Source organism: Prosopis cineraria, unplaced genomic scaffold, assembly GCF_029017545.1.
Source record: "Prosopis cineraria cultivar Desert tree isolate PC_DT_omini unplaced genomic scaffold, ASM2901754v1 PC11, whole genome shotgun sequence".
NCBI lineage: Eukaryota > Viridiplantae > Streptophyta > Magnoliopsida > Fabales > Fabaceae > Prosopis > Prosopis cineraria.
Genome location: NW_026555342.1, coordinates 30,272,846 through 30,291,913, shown reverse-complemented (window position 1 = coordinate 30,291,913; position 19,068 = coordinate 30,272,846). Strand labels below are relative to the sequence as shown.

Sequence of the window (19,068 nt, the reverse complement as noted above, 5' to 3'; positions counted from 1 at the left end):
TGGTGTGGTGATTAGTTTTAAATTAAAATCCTCATTCCTAGATTTGATTTGAAAATTACTTAATAAATGATTTTAGGATTATGATTTATTTGTCAAAAAATTAAGGTAATAATTAGAATTAAAGTGAAAAATTAAAAGAAGCAAGCTTTAGAATTCTTAAGAATCTCTTAGGTGCGTGAATGAGTCCCAATTATCATAAAACACCTTTATTTAATATTGTGTTTAAATCTTTGCTAGTATTTTCTTTACGATTTATAGAGTTTTCTCTATTTATCTTATTTTTATTCAATTGAGATATTACTGAAATTATTCTATTTTATCAAGAAGTTATGTGATTGAATCTAATATGCATTAAATTGACTATTTGTTCAAAATGATCTAATTTTTTAAATTTTATATTTGATTTGAAATATGTTTTTGCAATTATTTCTATATGGAAATAAATTGTGTTGAAAGGGGAAGTTGATAGTTGAATCTTGTATTTTGAAAAGAATGATTTTAAAATGAATATTTAGATCCATGCATGTTTGATTTTTGACTAGGGGGATTGAGTTTAGAACGCTGGATGCTAATAGCAGTTCAGTTGATTCTTGACATGCCATGGTACATATAGTTATTAGGGTGTTTGTAGGAGGTACTAGCCCTGTGCGCAGGCCAACGCACGTGGAATGGAGGGATGAATATTCATAAGCATTGTACTCATGCTTGTTTCATGGCTTTAAGCCATGCTTATTGATAATTTACCCTCGTGGACTGTGTGTCCATGTTTGTTGGTTATGTACTCTTATGGATTGTATATCCATGCTTGTTAATCATTCCAATTAAGTCCCACTAAAGAAGGAACTGTGAAACTTATCTTCTTTAAATTTAATCTCAAAAAGGAAATTGCTATTTTTACTATATATAAATTTTATATTGAATGATAAATATATATATATCCCAAGAAGTTTAAGTATGTGTAGAAATTTATAAAAAAAATAGTAAAAGGAAAGGAAATTTGAACTTCTAATAACTTTTATTTGGATTTATATATTCATGGTTTATGCATTTACCTAGTTATTGATATTGATATTTAGGATTTGTGTGTTTATATTAATATTTTCTATTGATTATTTTAGTAAATTTATAATTGATTCATTAATTTGCATTTCATTATTTCCTTCAATTATAAATTGGGATGTTACTCACTGAAAAAATTTATTTAGTCTTAGATATTGTAACTGATCTTATACCTTTGGTTGAACATTGAAGGGCTCTATTGTTTTTTGAAACAGTGGAAGCAAGTGTTAGTTACTTTCGGTGTAAATATATTTTGTATTATGAAATTTTAGTTTAACTCTCCATGTACACCGTAGTTAGATCATAGTTTTATTTTGCTGGTATATAATTTATTAGTGTGGAGTTAAGCTCCTTGCTGAATTGGCTGATAAGTTTTTTTGTTGTAGAAGTTTTAGGAGGTCCAAATTAGTGGGGAGACTCCATTGAAATTTCTACAAAATATTTAATATTTTTCAAGCCTTATAATTATATATAATTATCAATATTTAATTTAGTTTAATTTCATATAATTAAGGCTTATCGTATGTGAGTTTATCTTATATTTTATGCCAATCATGCTCTTAGTATAGAGGTGTGATTAGTTCTAAGCCTGTTTAGATAAAGGTTCAGGCTTGAAAAATGGAAATTTTTTTAAGGTAATCAGGCTTCTAGGCAGACATCCATACCCTGTTATATTTTTTTTGTTTTTCAATCTATGTAAAAATGGTGCGTAGAGAAAAAACCTAAGACTTAATCTTCTTTAATTTTTGATCTCTTGACTCTTATTCTTTTAGCTAGAAGATTGATGCACTCATTTGCTCTCCCATTAGCCATTACTCATCTTTGCTTCACTTGGCATCTTTGCTCTCCCTTTATCCATCAGTCATCTCTGCCTCATCGCTAATCTCTACCTCACTCAGAGTCATGTAGCTCTCCCTCTCACATCTACTTGCCCTATCGCCCCTCAAGTTCATTATATTTGCTCTCCCTTTTGCCCCTCACGCCCCTCATGATCTGCTTTCCACTCGCAGCTATTGTCTTGCTGTGGGTGTTAGGTGGTCAATACTTTGATCTTTGTTCATCTTAGATGGGTACTCTGATTCTCACAGGTTTAACCAGATTAATTAATTTTTTTGACCAACCAGAGTAATTACCTTGATTTATTTTATGTTTAATTTTAAAATATTTTAATTAAATTATAATATTATTTTTTATTTTTTGTAATCAGGCTTATGAACTCAGCATTGAACCCTTTTTATAAGAGCCAGCCCTTAGGATTTGAAGGAATTTTGAAAAATCAAGCTTTAAGGTCTAAGCCCTCAAGGACCAAGGCCATAAGGGTTGGGCTGGCCCATTTCCCAATTAAACTAATTACCATTATTTGTGGACTAACCTTCTCTTATGTGGTTCGTAGCCTTGAGACTAAATTATTTGAATACTTTTTGAAATTTACAAAAATGTACCTTTTATATGAATAAAAAATATTCTATGTACTGTATTAAACTTAATTTTGGGTGTCCTATCCTGTTCCAGGGTTAGGTAATTAGTTCACACTACAGTCATTCAATTTAATGAATGAATGAATTTTTAACTTGAAATAACTGTAATTAAATATGTCCACGTGTAAATTTGAGGATACAAGATTACTAATTAATTTATAACGGGATCAAGTACCACTAAGTTTAATTATTAAGATATTTATCATGCAGTAATAAATATCCACTACATGAATATGTTCCTAAGAAAAGGAATTTGTCCATTTTTCGGGGTCTCAAGGGAGATTGGAGACACATAAGAACTCTTGAATTGAAATGGAAAAATAGATGTAATTGCAGTTACTTAGGAAATGTTTAGATATTTGTCACAAGAAGAGTGTTTGATCTGTATCATCTTGAATCAGTTCTGATTCCTTTATTTTTTAAGAATACTGAGTTAGGTTGGTCTCCTAGCTACCCTTATTAATAAGACATATTGAGTTTAAATGCGATGTAATTACATAATCATGTACACATGTAAACAATATGCTTGTGATTAGTGATAGGATCATGTCTAAGTCAATTGGCTATAAATAGGGGAAACGAAGAACTGGTCCGCCATGTTAGATTTATCTATATTCATTATAGTAAAACCGAAGTCTTCAAAGTTCATTATTGTATGTCCTTTATGGAGATGACTTTTGTGATCACATTGTAATGATGGTGCTGATTTATTTATGTATTTTTATAACAAGGGATAACAATAATCTAAATAATGGTACTAATGTCACTTACCAAGATTACATCTAAGCCAGGCGGAGGGGAATAAAAAGGATGAAATCCAACAATACAAGAAAGAGCCTTCTTAGCAAGCATGTTAGCAGCTTCATTTGCATCTCTCGAAATATTCCAACTATGCACCACCCATTCCCAAGCTAGAAGTGCTCGAATTTCAGCAATAAGTCCAGCATTGGGGTGATCATAGGGTTTATTACTATGTATTGCATCAATTACTTCCAAAGAGTGAGACTCCAAGATAATCTTCCTATAGCCAAGATCCTAAGCCTACTTAAGGCCCCATATACAGGCCCACAATTCAGCATAAAGCGGATCTCTATCATTCATGTTGTAAAGAAAGCATGCTCTGAACGCTCTCATGGAACCTCGAAATAATCCTCCACACCCAGAGATGTTGTGTAAGTGGAAGAAAGCATGGTGCTGATTTATTCTTTTGATTTTGGGAAAATTACTCCGAATTAAGTTTCAAAGTTCATCATTATTCTATGTCCTTTTGATTTTGAAGATATGAATATATTTTCGTTTGAACAAAATTCAAAGTATGTTAAAATACATTTTAGAACAATAAAAAGAAAATTTCAATAAGTGAAGAAGTTTATACTCTATTTAACATCTTTTATGAGGTATATGTGTGTGGGTAGATATATATAGATATAACAAAGTGATTTGAACAAAGAAACATAAATTTCATGTAGGAAAACGAAACAGACAAGGACCGGTGAAAAAGAAAACTGCATTAATACATGTGATCGCTGTTATTATTTTTGGTCATGTTTTCTCTCTGCCAATAAAGTGTCATGAGTTAATCAATTAATATTTTGGACTACGTTCAAGATTCACTAGAGTGATCCAAGTTTGTGCACCTTGCTATATGGACACACTCCAACGCACACCAAGAAAAAATAGGAAGACATTCATTAAAGTTTTGAACTTTCTCTGGCCATTATTTCCCACCAAGTGGAACTTTAGAAGTCACATGCAAACTCGAGAGCCTCATTAATTTCCTATGATCAGTCCCCACGAAATTCCAAAAGTAGAAAAACGAGGACCTATTCATTTTAAAGTTTTGTGAAGAATATTTGTCAGAAAAGGGAAGGTTTGGAAAGAAAATTATGCGGCCAGAAGAAAAGAGAATTTACCGAAAGAAAGCACATGGTCGCATTTGATTTACACCAACAGAAATGTTCCTAACATGGTAACCTGCCTCCTGGCCGAACACAGGTAAAGGAAAAGATTAAAAGGAGCAAATTACTAATACTCTCATACATGTCTTTGGTGCTGGTCATGATGAGATGGGGAATATTCAGATTAAAATTAAGATAGTCCCTCAATTAAAAAAATATAAAATATTTTTAATCAAATCTCACCCTTAATAAAGTTATTACTTGTCTTCAAATTAACCCTATCTTTTCATATTTACCCCTATTTAATAGAGTGTTTCACCTTAAAATAAAGATAAAGTAATTTATTCAATAGGGAGACTTTTGAAAAAAAAAGACAATGATTACTCTTTGAAAGATTAAAAATGCCTTACATTTTTAACATATAAGCCCTAAAAAAAAACTTTATATTTTTTAATAGAGGGAGTAGTCTATATTTAAAACTTTTTTATTTGCATTTTTATTTTATAATTCATAAAATAATTTTTTTAATAAAATAAAATAAAATTCATAAATTTTAAAATAAAGAGTTTATAATAAATTAGGATAGTATAGATTTAATCTGGATAATCAAATTCAATATTAAAATTTATAATTTTTATAAACTAACTATTCAAATGTATTATGAAAAGTCTAGATTTAATATTCAATTTTTAAAAAAATTTATAAAGTTTTTTTTAATAAGTTTAGTATTAAAAATAAAGAAAATATCTTAATTGATATTTTTTAAAAAAATATTTTTATAAAAAACTGTAAGTTAAAATTTTAAATTTTAACTATCTAGTATAAATATGGATAGTGAATTTATTAAAGAAGAAAAAATTTAATGTTGAATTTTGATAATTTAAATTAGATCTAAAATATTCAGTTGATAATAAAAAATTATTAAATTTTTTTATTATCATTATTTTAATATGTAAAAAAAAAATAAAAATTTTAAATTTTAAATACAGACTATCCAGGTAATTTTTTTTATTATGTTCTATGCCTGACTTCACAAGTATGTGATTTATCTTGATCAAAAATTAATTTATGGCTGTGATGGTGTATGGGAAGATTGTGTTAATGAGAAGATTAGTGATGTTAAATAACTCCACAATTGAATTGACATGCAGTGTTTGGCAAGTGACAGAGAAGAGTTCAGAACTCTTGTCCTTCTAATTTTCCCTCTTCGCGTGACATGCCTTGTACACATGCGTGCAGATATTTGTTTTAAAGATTAATACTGATTTTCGCATTTAAATTATTTTTCATCTAATCAATTATGTCACTTAACAGCCTAACAAAATTATGATTCTTTATCACTGGAAATTAATGGCCAATAATTATAATATGACCTAATTTTCTAATTCCATCCTTGATTTTCCAAGTAAAAATTGGTGAAATAACATTTAAGTCCCAAAAAATTTGTTTTAGCTTAGTTTATGAAGAAATCACTTATCTTTTGAAAATAAATTATTTTTTGAATTTTTATTATATTTTTTTAAATTTCTGAAAATAATCAGAATAAAAAAAAGAAGATTTCTGATTATTTTAGAAAGCTACTTTGAGTAAATTTTGAAAATAATTTAATGTAGTAGGTGAGAGAGAGTATTTTAAAGATGTGGGATATACGAACATATCATAAAATTTTAGAATAATATAATAATAAGCTATTTTTAAAAAATAAAAATTAAGAAAAATATCATAAATTTAAAATAGCTAACTAATAATTATTTTTTTATTATTGTAACCAAACATAAATAATTTCTGCTTTTCATATATAAAATCTCTACAAAATAAATCTCTTTTTATAAAAAGTCTAAACTACTTAGAAATTACTTATTTTTTAATATTAAACAAACATGCCCTTAGAAAATTATAGGTTGAGCGTTACATTTATAATTTAAATTGATTTTTACAATTAAGACTTATTAATTTACCTTTTTAAATCTACATCTACAAATCAGTTTTTTCAAAAATCAATAATATAATTTTCATTAATTTATTCTTTTAACCTAATTGTGATTCTTTCTATGAAATTTTGAAGCCATAATCTACTTTTATACTATCAATAGAAATTGGATTGAATAAAATGGATCAGTCCTTCAAGACATGGTGAACCAAAATTTAAATTTTTATGAGAAAAAGTATTAGTGCTTTGTGTTTAGAACATAATAGTTTTCAACAAAAAAGTTGATTAATAATAAAAAAATCTAGTTTTATTATATGTGAATATAATGGGTTTGGAGAGGATTGAAGGAGATCCCATCCTAGCCAGCAACGAAATGTAAGATAAGGATATCACATGGCTGCCGCATGCCTGTATTATTTAGCCATCAACTTTTTCAAGTAAAAACAAAAAACCATAAAAAAAAAAAGCCTCTCTCTTTTCTTTGTAATTAATAATATATTTTTTTACACAAAATACCAAAAGTAGAAAAACGAAGACCTCTCTGGCCCAAAAAACAAAAAACAAGAAAGAAAAAGGAAGGCTCTTCGTTTAAAGTTTGGGTGAGAATGTTCTGTCAAGAAAAGGGAAAGTTTTTTTTGGCCAAGTAAACAACTAGTGGACAAAAACATAGAAGTTTTATTGCCAAATCTAAAAAAATGAAAAAAATAACATTTATGTATTTATCCGAATTGTTAATTTTTTTGTTTCAGTTTTTAAAATAAACTTCAATTTTTTTACTTTAAAATTATTTTTTATTTTTAGAATAAACGTAATACTATTAAACAAAAAGATTACCGAATAGACACATGAAAGAGGTGATTTTTACCCCATCCTGCTCCTCTCTAAGCCAAAAAGTAGGATGCAGTTAAAGACACATATTTGTGTGGCGTGTAATAGGTGTAACTTCCAGGAAGTTGCAGAGGCAATGAAATCAGACGCTATGAGAGATCTGTCATTTCTAGAGACAGGAATTAAGGCAGGCTAGGTCCTCATGAATTCGGCCTTTTAAGAGCTCAAGTTTTAAAACTTATTTATCTAAAATTTAATTAAATTTTAAGACTCGATCTTTATTTATGAGGCTCAGGATTTGGTTCTTAAGTCCTCTTTCTTCAAAAAAATAATATTTTAATTTAAATAAAATATTTTAAAATTCAACATAAAATAAATTAAAATCTCAAATAAATTTTAACATAAAATTAGTTAAAGATTTAAAATTTAAATTTAAAATAAAAATTAAAATCTTTATTAATGTAAATCTAAATTCTCCTCATCATTATCTAAATATAAAATATTAGATCCTCAAATATAGGTCTAGTTGTTGAAGATGGAAGTGGAGATTTAATATCAATTATCTTTGCAACTTCTTACAATAAATATTAATCAAATTATATCATTATTAGTCAAATATATGTATGCATGTGTGTGTGTATAAGATAATTTAACTTATCAGGATTTGAAGGGCTGCCCAGACTCGAGCCCTTTTTCATAGAATTTATTAAGGCCAGGCCCTTAAAGCCAATTATTTTAAAAAGAATTAATTTCTAAAACCTGAATTTTTATTTAAATTAGATCTCCAAACTTAATTTTTAAAGCTTAATTTTTATTTTCGACACTAGTCATTTTCCATTATGTGAAACATGGTTTCATAGAGCGATATGTTACAAAAGATAAGGTGGAGTGGACAGTGAAAAAGCAAACTCTCACTCTTTCATTATTCTGAACGAGCTAAAAAAGTCCCTGGCCCCACAAATATAAACATAGTGCAAGAGATGAGCATCGGGAAGGAAAACGTGTCAACATTTACTCATTAATTACAACGCACAGTTGTCATAAAAAGCCTAGCATCAAGACCATTTATTTCATGTAGGGCTGTGTAAAAGTTTTTTTTTATCCAATTTAATAAGATCCAACTCAAGAAAAACCTGACTCAATTTGATCTAAATAAAAATTGATCTCTCTATATCAAAAAAATCAAATTCTTTTTGGAGTTAGACTAAATAAGAAACCCACTATCTAGACTACTTAGTCTAGTCTAGTCATATAAATTTATTTAATATAATTATAATTAATTTTTTAATTATTATCACAATAAGTTAATTTATAATAATAATAGTAATTTTTTGTGTTGTATACTTGTAAATTCATGAATATTAAAAAAAATTTCAGCATTTACTAGCCTCACTCTTCTTCTTTAATGGTACTTTATTATTAACTTAGCGTAGGACTTTAAACCTGTTGAAAATTGTTTAATTTAAATCATTTGTGTTGTAACTAAAATACTTTTTATTGTTTTTGGAGATTGTTATGGACTTATAATTGTTATTGTTGGGATAAATTTTATATGATTATAAGTAATTTTATTATGTTAGTTGAGTTTATTATGTTGAAATAAATTACTCCTCTCATAGATGAAAAAGGAAAAAATAAAGAAAGTGAGATATTGGATAAGATCGGAACTAGTCTCCTAGTCCTACTGGACTAATCTTAGAGCTGTTAATTAGGACCAGCCTGGCCCTAAAGAGCCGGCCCTTGAAGGGCCAGGGCCTAAACGGGCTGGCCCTAATAAGCCCGATTGTATGTCAAGGTTTTATTTTATAAAGCCCGACCCTAGCCCTTAGGGCTAAAAGGCCGGCCTTAGGGCCTCGGCCCTATTTTTTAAAATTATTTTTTCAATTTAAAGTTATAAAAAATATATTTATAATTATAAAAAAAAGTTATTATACATAAAATTAAGTTTAAGAAAATAAATTTAATTTTACACCACAACAATAAAAAAAACTAAAACATTTAGGTTAATATTAAATAGCAACATCAAAGTGAATACCAATAAAAATTAAACTTAGCTAATATTATCAGCTAAATCTTAATAAATAAAAGAGGGATAGATGAGTGTATTTAATATGTTCATTTCTTTGAGTTATATATTTAATTTTTTATTTTTTATATTATAATTTTTTTAAAAAATTATAAAAGGGCTTAAAAGGGCTGGCCCTTTTAAGCCCGAATTGTCATTTTTCCTTCCAAAATAGCAGCCCAGCCCTAGTTATTTTCGGGCTTAAAAGGGCTGGCCCGACGGGCTCGGCCCTAATTAACAGCTCTAACTAATCTAGTCCTATTCAGCTTTGGGTTATACCAAGACTAGACTAGATCATGGGTTGCCTAACTCAGTTTTTTTCATAAGGACCAAACTTCAAAAAAGGCCATATTTATTTATCTCAATATAATCTGGCTGTCCAATCAATTTATTTATCTTGCATTGTTTTCTGCTTGCTTTTTAGCTGAACCACAAGCTTTGGACAACCATAGAGACCCTTGCTACTGCTATCACATGCCTAACCCATCAACACATGAACCATGCATGCATATAAAAAAAATGTAGGAAATTACATCTAAAGATCATTCAAGAAACTTAGTTACAAACAAAAAGATCAATGCAGAATATACTATTGTTAAAGTGAGAACATGGACTTACTATTTTTTTGAATGTGACTTGTTATTAGTCTTTATCTACAATAAAGTTTATTGAGTGATCCTTGAATGTGATTCTCCCAAAAGTCCACATAACCAAGACCGATAGTTGCTAACACATTGTGAATACTAGAGAGAGAAGAGAGCTTAGATGAAAGGACATAAAAGCTTAGAACTTTGCTGGAATTGCTTGATTCATTGCAAATGAGGGATGAGAGAAGTTATTTATAGGCCTTCCCCTTCTTTTCTAGAGAGTTCCCACCTCCTTAATGGATGATAAAGATCAATCCAATCCTATAGTTTACATTGATCTCTAGATTATTCTATAGAACTATCTAGATATTTACAAGGAGAAATATAGAATATACAATAGAGAGATATTCTTAAACAAGCTAGATACATCTTGTACTCTCCATACTATTCTAAAAATATCTAGGTTTTTTCAAACCATGCTAGTGTATTTTAGAAGACTTTAGTGTCTTCTTGATAGTTTTGGATCACTCCATCAGTACTCATTGGCTCATTCCGCAAAACTTCTAGAATATTTTAACCTGACCAATTTTCCTCTTTCAGGATACAGCTTGTGAAATTAAGCCTTTTGGCTAGGCTTGTAAGGGCTAGGCTAGCCTTTATTGACAACTCAATGTGTTGATTCACAATACGCAACTTGTGAGTCAATGTATGATTTGTTTAACCATGATATAGGCCCTTTTTCAAATTGTTTTCATCTTTTGTCAATTGAAGTCGGAGCTTTTATTTGTCAATAAATTAAGTCTCAGAGAGAAAGATCACGGTTATAGGATTTTATGGGTTGAATAATCAAATAAAAGAGAATAGACTTTAAAGAATCAATTTTTTTTAAAAAAAATAGTTTAGTAATTATTTTTATTAAAAACATTTATCAAAGGTAATTTCAGTGTTATGAGATATAAGAAGGAAAAATAATCTTAAATCTCAATTTGTGCTTTAAAGTTTGTATCAATTGCTTTTTTTTATAGTGTTAATTTATTTTGCAAAATCATCTTCATCTAATTATGTTTTGGCTCAACTTAATTGAATCACTTAATGTTTTATTTAATCATTGTTTTCATACAAATCTTTATAAGACCAATACTTTACTCTCACTATATTACTTTTCACGACCTGCGTACTTGTGGATTGCAACAGTATCGTACTTGCTTCTTGTTACCTTGTAGATTGGATTTGTTCATTCATTCTTCACTTTCCTTTGCGTGTTTTCTTACGTCAGCTACTTGAAAAGCTTGTATTCATACTTTTACAGTTTAATGAATATACAAAGTTCCAATTACTGTAAAAGTGCATGTTTTTAACTTCTTTTCCAATTACTATTTAATATTCAAACAATGGTGAATTTCTTAAATAACATTAATATTATGCAACTCTTCTGCTTTTAGACTCATCAATTACGCACAGCGTTGCTTTTAATTTTTCCATGTTAATTATGAAGTGCTTTAGTTCACTGTTATCTTTTTGTGTATGGGTGTGTGTCTTATTTCTTCTTTCAAAAGGCTCTGCTAATATGCATCATCAATATATATATATATATATATTATATAATTTATAAAAAATTTATTATTTACATGTATTTTTAACATAACTAAGTGGTATTTTTCTTTGAACCAAGACAAATTACCAAAATAAAATAGTCATTAAAAGATACATGTACAAGAAGTTTCTTATGAAATGAAGTGTGACTTGAAGTATATTCACAAGTCTAGCATGCCATATATTAACAAATGGGTGATAGAAAGATATAATACATCCAATCATACTAAAACTGAAGATTTTTTTTTTCTCTTAAATTTGTTGGTGAAAGGTACAACATATCCATACAAGCTTCTTCTCATTGGCATTCTTTTGGGAGCATTTTCTATGTCCTACAAGACTAACCATAAATAAAATAATGCAGTGAAAATGAAAATGTGATCCAAGAAGTGAAATTATATTTCAAAAGTGACAAAGCCTCTTACTAATTTTTAGGGTTATTCTATTGCCTATAGAATATAGTGATACGGAAAATATGATTCTAAATGTGATATATGTATGGATTACTTTTAGTGATAAAAATTTTTCTCATTGCTAACATAATTTTCTTTCTCTTTCATTGCATCAGCTCCTTTTAGGAGATAACTTTTAATCTTAGAAAAGTCAAGAACACAATATGCCTACTTTTGAGAATGGATGAGTCCTTTTTCTTAAAAGGAAAAAAAAGGAATTTCATAATTAAAACGAGTCATATGTACCATTATTATTGTTCACAATTAATTTTGTATGCTTCATAATTATTTAAAGCGTTTTAAGCTTTACTTTTCATCTCTAAATTAATTATTTTTTTCATTTATGACTTAATAATTTGTTAGTTTTAAGTCATTATACTCAATAAAGGTGATAATCAAACTTGTATAATAAGCCAGTGTTTTCACTAATGAGGTAAAAGTGTACCAATTAACCTCACGTTGAAATTATTCGGGGAAAAAAAAAAGCATCTCATTTAAATTAGTGACTGTTCACCAGAAGGAATTAAGGGCTAACGAATGGATAAACAGTTTATTTTTTAACAAAAATTATATACCATTCTATGATGAAAAATTATTTCACATGAAAAGAATTAGTTCAGATAGGTAGCATTTATATTAATGGATTCAGAATTAGATTTTAGATTTACAATCTTATATTTAAAATCTGTGTATTTAAAATTAGGTTTTGGATAGTATAAAACATTTAGATGAGCTGAAGTTCGAATAAAAAACAAAAAAAAATGGGAACAAAGAGCTTACCTCTATTCTTTGATTGATGAGAGATGAGAACAAGAGATGAGTAACAGGGGTGCAATAGTGAAAACATGATGTGAATGAGAGAGTTGAAGTGTCTAGATTTTCAAATAACTAAAGTGTAAAAGGAATTTGAAATTACAATGAAGTTATAATAAAATATAGATTTGGATTTGTATGTGGATCAAATCCAAGTCCATAGACTTTTATATATTCAAATAGGAGATTTGATTCAAATTTAAATTCTTATAAATCCAAACCCAATTTTTTTGATGTCATCCAAGGCACCCTTACAGCTGACAACTTTGAGATCAATCCCTCAAAAATTTGAGTACCATTTAAGGAGATGTTCTCTCACAAGCGATCCAAACCCAATTTCTTAATGCTAAATCCAAATCTTCTTCTTTAAAAGTCCCAAATTAATACAAAAATCCTTCTAAGTTGGCATTCCCGACTAGCCCATCTAATTTAACATCTCTCTCTCTCTATATGCACACACACATGTATGTCTGTATCCTCAGAATCACATGAACGGGACTTCCAACGCATTGCCCTGGAATTGGAAGATCAAAACCGTGTTGCTGGGTTAATGTGAACAAGAGAAAACCAAGTTCAACTAACACGTGTGACAGACTCGTTAAAATGATTGAGTTGTGCCAATGATATGTTACTGGTTTTTACTATGAAAGTAACACTGTGAAAGTAAAACTGTAATTAAAATAGCTGCTATTTCTTGACTCTTTTGTAATTACTGGTTTCTACTATGAAAGTAACACTGCAAAAGTAACAGGTGATAACAACTAAAATTATTAATTAATAGCAGCTTTTTTAATTATATCTTTTTTTCTTCCATAAAATGATTGCTTACCATAGTATTTTGCTATTAATTATTTAATATTTTATAGTTTGGGGGAAGAAAAACATATCATCTCTAAAATTTCACTCAGGTTTTTTTGTTTGTCAAAAATTGTGAACAGAATTGTGAATTAAGGGATAAACAATATTGACAAGAAGATGAAATAATCCAATGAAAATGAAGGGCACGGTATATCTAAATTTAATTAATGTCCATTTATTTACCACAAAAAATATCTTGATGACCTCAAAATCTAAATTAAGTTAATTAAAAAGCCAACAAAAATATACGTTCTGAGGTTTCATAACCGTTCAGAGTAGAACGGCCTTGGCGAACATATATGTGGCACTTTATGATATGTCTGGATTGAAAAGCCTGAACCCTAATTTTTTTTTTCATTTTTCAATCTAAAAACTTAATAAACACATTGATAATTCAAACAAAATGCTATTACACATAATATTAAATTTAGAAAAATAAATTTATGTAACATCTGGATTGATATGTTTGGACTTGAAATCTTGTAGCTCAACTATCACATTTAAAATCATGTATTAAAAATCTTTTGTCTGGATAGTTTAAAAAATTTGAAGTGAAAAAGAGAAATGAACTGAGATTAGAAACAAAAATGGAAAATTAGAAATGATGGGTTTATTTTTTTTTAATCAACAAGAGATGAGGAAAAAATATCAGAGTCATAGTGAAAACGCAAAGAAAATAAGATATTTATTTTCCCCGTTAAAAATTGAAATACAATGTATAAATTCATCATAACGAAATTGTAAAATTAAGAGTTAAACTTGCATATTCCTAAAATTTCTCACTTTAAAATTTGTTGGGACTTAATTTGAATTAATTTGTCACCATTTTTGACTCCTTAAAAATGCCCATTAATTAATATAACTCCATATAGCTTTCTTGTTTCATTCTATCATTGTCTTGTTTTTATTCTCTCCAAGATCAATTTAGTGTTAAATGATTAATCAGTCTTGTAACTATTATATCTTACTTTAATGTAATTTTAGTCGTTACAGTTTTAAATTGTAACAGGTGAAATTCCATTGTCTCTCTTTAACATTTATACTCTAAGAACTATGTCTTTAGCAAAAAACAATTTGAATGGTAATCTTCCAATACTAGCTGGCAATGAGACGTTGCTAGAAATATTAGATCTACGGTACAACTCCTTTACAAGTATGATCAATCTACCCATCCTTTACTTATATTCTTTAACAAACTTTTCATTTATTATTATGCTTATTTCATTTTGTGAGAAAAATTTTTAACTGAAACCACTTTAAGAGTAAAACTTATAGTACAATTCATACGTTTAATGCAATCCATTTTTCTTAACCACTAGCTTTCAACTTTTATGTCAAGAAAGGTTGTTGCACACATGGATCTTACAAAAATCCATTTAATTTTTACGTGAGGGAGTTTCCAAAAAAGGTTATTGTATATTTTTCTATTAATGTTAAACCTCTAATTATCAAATTTCTATGCATTATTTATATCACTTTGGGAATTGCTAGTCTCATGGGTACTAACAACAAACAAACATTTTGTACTTTGTTTAGGTGGAATTCCTTCATTTATTTGGAACATGTCTTCTTTGAGAGAGGTTGAGCTGGCACGATTTATTTAAATGGTAATTTATCAAAAGAACTGTGCCATCAACTCCCTTTATTCAAAATCTTTGATGTTGATGGTAACCAATTAGAGGGAAGCATTCCAAAATCAATAAGTAATTGCACATCTTTAAAGGAATTGTATTTGGATGGTAACTTATTTACAGGTACGTACAATGTATTTATATTTATGTTTCCATTTTGTCAATATTTTCTTTTTTTGAAAGGGAGTAAATCTAAAATGCCATTACCTTTATTTTTAGATTTTGTGTCCTAGGAACTTTAATCTTACATTTTTTTCTCCCCTTAGCACATTGTTAATCGGTTTAACTTATTTTTAAAATTTTTATCTTGCAAATTCAATAAAACTTCTGGGGTTAAAACGGGTATGATTTAAAATTATTTTTTATTTTTAACGTAAGTTTTTGACTTGTTCTTAAACACACCAAACTTAATCATATTTGTATGATAGGATAAGTCTAATACAAATTGTAACATTAAAAGACATACAAGCTTGGAGTTTTTTTATTTTATATATATATATATATAAATTATAACAACTCTCTATTATTTAATTAAATTGTATTTGATATTTTTCTTAAAATTACAACATATCAATTGAAAAATCAAATAAACAAAAATTATTTAAGCACGTATAAAAATTAATTGCAAATTATAATATAGCAATTAAATAACAAGTTTAAAGCCAACTCAAAAAACGCTAGTTCAACTATATATGAGCATAGACTAATGATCCAGAATATGAGATATTTTCAACAGTCAGACATATAATTAGATTGCTTCATTTTAATGCATTCAGGTTTAAAAAGGAACTGTTCTATACGTTCAATCGAAATTAAATAATACTATTCAAATTGAAGCGCGTTTTTCATACAATAATTTTTGAACAATTATTTAATTGGAAATTAAAACAAGTATCCAAAACACACACACACACACACACACACACACACCCACACCCACCCAAAACATGTGAACTCGCTGTATATGATGTGGAACCTTTTCTTTTTTTTTTCGTTGAGCAAAGCATGCTTGCTAATTTCTCACTTCAACTATACCAAAAACAATTTGCCAAAAAATTAAAGTTGTTTAATGAATTATGCCACACACGATTAATTAGTAATACACAAATATTCAAATTTCTGAAATTAGCAAGGGATGTGTTGTTTTTTGTTATAGTATATATGTATATTATATGCAAGTTTATATTACCTGTTTCATTTCTCTTTTAATTTTAAAGTCCGTACTGTTGTGAAAATGTTATTATCTATCACTATTCAGTCTTTTTATTAGAGTTGATAATTTATTTGGATTCCAACCTCTTTACAAGCATGAGATTATTATATCTTTTTTTATTATTTTCTTGACTTTTAATTATTTTGTCTCAGAATAAATTTAAAATGAGATTTTGATTTTCGTCGTTTCATTAATATTATAAGTACGTATTTGTAGTGGGGACTTAATATAGCTAGTGAATTACAATCCCAAAATAAGAAAAGATCATACCATGAATTGATGGTAGTCTATGATTGCCTCTTTTCCCCCTTCCTAGATCATTCTTTCTAAAAGAGCGAAATTAAAATGAGATATAATGTTTTAATTATTTCGTTCATTAATATTGTTCATCAATACAATAGGGCGCATATATAGGCATATAACTTGTGATTACAATCCCATAATAACATAAAGATAAGATCATGAACCGATGGGACTACCCCATCATTTATACTAATTTGATCAATCAAAAAGCTCCACATCAGATATAATGTGGCCACACTAATGTTTGATTGTAATGAGTTTAATTTTAAAAAAATAGAGAAGTGGGATTAAAATATTTTAATTATTTTTGCTTACTCTTTTATTTATATCTTCCAAATAAAATAAACAAAAAATTATTTAAATAGTATATAATTTGTAGGTAAAATGAAGAAGAGGAAAGGGGAGATTCTAATGGGTTTAATTTAAAAAAAAAGGAAAGTTAGGTGAAAATATCCCTACTTTTTTAATTTATATATTCTCTCTATTAAAATTTATAAGAATATCCCCTCCCTCCCCTATTCATTTAAATGTTTGAAAGTTTTATTGCTCTCCTATTAACCTCAACCCTATTTTTTTAATCTCCCCTTAGACTACATCATTTCCCTGTTTAATTTTATTTTTTAATTTTTTTGGAAATTTTATTTTCTTATTTCACAAATTTATTAATTCCCTATTAAATAATTATTCAAAAATTTCAACATAAAAAAATTACTTTATTGAAGTTTCCAAAAGAAATATGCTATCAACTCTCTTTGCTTGAAATCTTTTGCATTAATTAGTTATAATCAATTATGAGAAAGGATGCTTTTTTTTTGGTAATAATTAAGGAGAAGAATTCTAAATTCAATAAGTAGCACGTCTTTAAAAGAATCATGTTTAGATGGTAACTGATCATTTATAGATAGGTATATAGTTATATTATGTTTTCTTTTTTTAAAAAAATATTTTTCTGAAATGGAGTGAATCGAAAATGGGATTTTGTTTTTCAACTTTTCATTCATATGAAGAGGCTTTGTATATAGCTAGTTCAAACCTATCATTATATGGGCCTAAATGTTTTATCTTTCTCCTAATAACTTTGATTTTATATTTTCTTCCTCTCGCCTTTATTGGAGAATACATATATTCTTTATCCATTTAACTTCTATTTCAATTTTTGTATTTTGAAAATTCATTAATTTCAAAGCTGAGAAAGAGAAAATATAGTTTTTCTCTCATTCTTTTTTCTTGCCCCATCATTTTTCTCTCTTCTTGCCAATCACAGCATTAATGTGGCCATTTATTTTATATATCTGTACACGCACAGATTTTTATCGCCCTCCCATCAACTTTAACTCTAATTTTCCTCTCCCCGTTATGAAAGAATACATCATTTCCCGGTTTAATTTTCTTTTTAAATTGTTTCTTTGTATTGTGTAAATTTATTTATTTTCTATTAAATAATTATTCAACAATTACAATATAAAGAGTAGTTCATGATTACCCTAATATTTTTATTTTAAAAATTTCAGAAATAATTTAAAACTAATAAAAGAAATACACACACACACACACATTCTTATCTGATCTATATAAAAGAATGATTTCCATTAATTTTTTTTTGGTGTACGGGCTTTGTACATGAAGGTATAGGTGAACTTAATAACCTTAATATCTTGGACATTGGCAATAATCATTTGAAAGGAGCAATTTCTTCCAATATATTCAACATTTCAACATTGACAATTTTGCACCTTGGTAATAATTTTCTCTCTGGCCTTCTCCCATCATATTTAGGAATTGGCCTTCCCAACTTGAAGCAATTATTACTGGAGGAGAATGAACTGAGTGGACAAATTCCAAACAGCATATCAAATGCATCTAAGCTCATCAAGTTAGATTTATCATCAAACAAATTTAGCGGAGCTATACCCAACATACTTGGAAATTTAACAAACTTGATGGAATTAGATTTGGATGGGAATGATTTGAGTGGGTTGATTCCTGATACAGTTAACAGATTTCATGGCCTTCAACGTTTAAACCTCAACAACAATAGATTGCATGGGTCCATCATAAATGAACTTTGTCAACTCAAAAGTCTAAGTGAGTTGTATCTTGCCAACAACATGTTTTCAGGAGCGGTTCCAAGATGCTTCGGGAATACTTCTCTATAGAAGTTGAATTTTAGCTCTGACAAATTGATTTCTCATATACCCTCTTCTCTTTGGAGTCTTAAAGATATCTTGGTCTTAGACATATCCTCTAATGCATTGAGTGGACTAATTTCACCAAAGGTATCAAACTTGGGAACAATTATACTATTGAACTTGTCAAAAAATCAAATTTCAGGAAGCATCCTTACAACTATGGGTAGCCTG

General features: G+C 28.3%; 1 protein-coding gene across 1 annotated transcript; it reads left to right on the top strand.

Annotated features, from left to right (window-relative positions):
• The first annotated feature begins 3,669 nt into the window (after positions 1-3,669).
• LOC129286458 (receptor-like protein 35) lies at positions 3,670-18,864 on the top strand. The gene is made up of 2 exons (XM_054922418.1): positions 3,670-3,709; positions 18,335-18,864. The coding sequence occupies exons 1-2, from the start codon at positions 3,670-3,672 to the stop codon at positions 18,862-18,864; spliced, it is 570 nt and encodes a 189-aa protein (XP_054778393.1).
• The last annotated feature ends 204 nt before the right edge of the window (positions 18,865-19,068 follow it).